The sequence below is a fragment of the Corylus avellana genome, chromosome 8 (genome assembly GCF_965113065.1).
Source record: "Corylus avellana chromosome 8, dhCorAvel1.hap1.2, whole genome shotgun sequence".
Taxonomy (NCBI): domain Eukaryota; kingdom Viridiplantae; phylum Streptophyta; class Magnoliopsida; order Fagales; family Betulaceae; genus Corylus; species Corylus avellana.
In genome coordinates, this window is record NC_142497.1 from 9,160,327 (window position 1) to 9,163,899 (window position 3,573).

The 3,573-nt window shown below is 42.7% G+C and overlaps 1 protein-coding gene across 1 annotated transcript; it reads left to right on the forward strand.

The window, feature by feature from the left end:
- The first annotated feature begins 542 nt into the window (after positions 1 to 542).
- Positions 543 to 1,470, forward strand: LOC132162876 (uncharacterized). Its single transcript, XM_059573095.2, has 2 exons — positions 543 to 791; positions 892 to 1,470. Exons 1-2 carry the CDS (start codon positions 543 to 545, stop codon positions 1,468 to 1,470), a joined length of 828 nt encoding a protein of 275 aa, XP_059429078.2.
- Positions 1,471 to 3,573: the final 2,103 nt, after the last annotated feature.

Below are 3,573 nucleotides of genomic sequence, written 5' to 3' on the forward strand. Positions count from 1 at the left end.
ACCGTCTGTGGGAATTGTTTGATCAATTCTCATCATCCATTACTCTGATGTGGTGACTACACGTTCCCATTCTCAACCAAAGCGTCAAGCCGGCATACCGAGCATTGCAACCGGAGTTCCTCCTAATCTACCTGATTTGATGAAGTAGATGACTGAGTCCATTAATGCCTTACAAAAGCATAATGGAGATCTCACCACAAGGCTTACGATCGCCAAACGCCGAAATAGCCAAAGGGATCAAGAGAGGGAAGAAAGCGCGAGCTAAAAAGACTAAGGATAAGTGTGAGAAGGAGAAACGCGACGAGATTCGTAGAGGGAAGCAGATCCAGGGCCATGATCACGAAAATGATATGAGTTCAGTTCAAGCCAGCCATCACACAACTGTCTAGAACAAAGAGTATCGCCAACAGACAAACCCTGAGAGGTCTCGCTATACTAGACCTCAACGGGAGCAATCTCACCAAAAAGACTGTCACACCGAAGGGCATAACAAGAGCAACGTTAATGTTGACCTGAAGGATCTCAAGAAGAAATATGAAGAGATGGCTCGCCAAATGGCCAATGGCAAAGAGAAGTCCATTGGAGGGGAACTCATGGAGAATACGAATCTACCACTCACCACTCGGGTCATGAATTTTCCCCTACCTGACAAATTCAAAATGCCCCGAGTCAGTAACTATGATGGCATAGGAGATCCCACGGAGCATATGGAGAGTCTCCGCGTGCAATTTATCCTCCATGGCACCCTAGATGAGATTTCGTGCACGGCCTTCCCCCTAACTTTGGCTGGAGTAGCCAAGGATTGGTTCGGAAGACTCCCAGCCAATTCAATAGACGACTTCAAAACTTTTAGAGTGCCTCTTCTTAAGTTAATTCTTGGCTACCCAAAAGAGGAAGAAGAATCCGGCCTATCTACTCTCCCTTGTTCAAGGGAAGGATGAGTCATTGAAGGAATTCATGCTCAGATTCAACAAGGAGAAACTAACAATTGAAAGCCCGAATGAGCAAACGATACTCGATGATTTGATGCATGAAGTGAGGGCTAAGGGGCCGTTGATGGCTGAGCTAGCGAAAAGTTCCAAATTAGTGACTCTCAGCCAATTCATGAATAAGGCTAAGGAGTACATTAATCAAGAAAAAACTGTCAAGGCTCTCATGAAGTCTCAGAGAGAAGAAATCCAAGCTAAGGGTAGTGCTGGTATAACAGTACCGGCGAGCTTTGGAAAGAAAGAAGAGAAGAATGTGAAGAAGTCGGGGAAGAAGACAGCCCCATCGTATCCGAGGATGGATCCTCAAAAACTGCAGAGCCCGAGGTTCACCCCACTGAATACTAGCATGACCAAGGTATTCATGGAGATCAGGAGAGATCCTGCCTTCAAATGGCCAAGCAAGTTGAAAGGTGACCCTAAAAGGCACGACCCTCAAAAGTTCTACGAATATTATCGTGACCATCGTCAGTTAACTGAGTAGTGCATAACCCTATGGCAAGAAATTGAAAATCACATTAGGAACGGGAAGTTGGTGAGATTCCTAGTAGATGAGCGAAACCAAGGAAGAAACCTTCAAAAACCCTGTTATTCGAAGAAAATCGAGAAGCCCTCAGAAACCAAGAAGTGAGGCCAAGGGGTCATCGGTATGTCGAACCAATACCCAATCAGCAGGTAGAACCGAGACAAGATCGGAATGCTCATCCGCCTTGGCATCAAGATGTAGTGAGGGAGATCCACACCATTTTAGGGGGAACAGCTGGGGGAGGAAGATCTAGTTCATCTAAAAAGGCTTATGCAAGAAAAGCGCAGACCGAAGATGAAGTTTTGTCTGTGCAGAGACTTTCATAGATTGCGAAGAAACATTCGATGGCTATGTCCTTCTCTGAAGAAGACGCAAGGGGGTCATGATTCCCCATGATGATGCGTTGGTAGTAACGCTGATGGTGGCCAACCATACGATCCACCGAATCTTAGTGGATAATGGCAGCTCTGCTGACATTTTGTATTGGTCAGTCTTCAAGCAGATGGGTGTTGACCGGGATAGGATCCAACTATTTGATTCGCTGTTGGTAGGATTTGTAGGAGAGCAAGTCCAACCAATAGGACTCATCTCTCTCCTGATCACTGCAGGGACAACTGCCAAGCAATCTGCAGCCATGGTGGATTTCTTGGTGGTCAATCAATCGTCTGCTTACAACGCAATCATTGGTCGACCACCCCTCAATAAGTTCCCTACGGAAGAAGGGGTTGGAGAAGTGAAGGGAGATCAAGCCCCAGCAAGGAAATGTTATAACATTTCCCTCAAGAAGTGCTCGGATCCTGTTCCTTTGACAATCGACATAGTGGGCAGCAGAAGCAGAGACCCCCCAAAAATGGGAACTAGCCGAGCCATTAGAAGATATGAAACTGGGGGAAGGCAAAGTTGTGAAGATCAGAACACAGCTCACCTCAGAAATCCGAGACGCTCTCGTAACTTTTCTCTGAAAAAACCTGGAGGTATTTACATGGACTCATGAAGACATACCAGGAATTAGTCCCGGTGACATTCTCCATCAGCTCAATGTAGATCCGAGCATGAAGCCAGTAAAGAAAAAGCGAACAAAGTTTGCTTTAGAGCGGAATATGGCCAGAGCCGAGGAGGTAGAGAAGCTACTTGATAAGTGCCAAATATTGCATATTTGGACCCCTTTATTTACATTAGTTAATCCTTTAGCTGTGTCGTTATTTAATATTTTGTGTTAGTTTTGTGTTTTTAGTGTTTTGTAGGTCATTGAAGAAAAACTGCAGCTTTAAAGGGAAAAATGCGAAGTTTGGAAGAAAGCATACTTTGAGAAGACCTAGATTGTGTGGTTAAGTCTAACCAAATCTAAGGAAAGGTTAAATCAGATTAAAGTTCAGATTGGATAAGATTGCGGATCAAATTCAAATTCAGATTTTGTACACGTCTCAGTATTTTGACTGTAACTTTCTTCTCAAATATCGGATTGAAGTGATTCAAACGGCATTGGAAAGATAAGTCAAAATACTACAATTTGTTGTGAAATAGAATTTTCGTAATTCGGACGGGTTTTATGTCAAAATCGCCCCGCAATTAAAGGACACAAATCTGGACGAATCCTATTCCGATTTCAGACTTCTATTTTAACTGGGAGACAGACCTCCGAATTATCTAGGTTTACTTGGGCTTCTAGGACTTCCCTAAGCTTATAAATAGACTTCTTTGCATTCAAGAAAATATACACAATCCCAGAGAGCAAAATTCTTTTGTTTAGTTTTTTCTTTAGGTTTAGGTTTAGGTTTAGATTTTATTTTTATGTGGAGCTAAATTCCCAACTAAGGTTGGGGATGAAGCCTCACCGATGAAGAACATCAATACTTTTATGTAAGTTTTTATTATTCTGATTTTATTGGGTTTTATATTTCAATTGTTTTACTTCTAATCAATTGTGTGGAGTAATTCTTGGATATCTCTTGTGATTCAAGGATACATGCGATGATTTGAGATACTTTCATATGATTGATTGCTTGGCTTTTAACTCATAAAAATTGGATATCCCTTGTGATTTGTTCTACGGATACATCT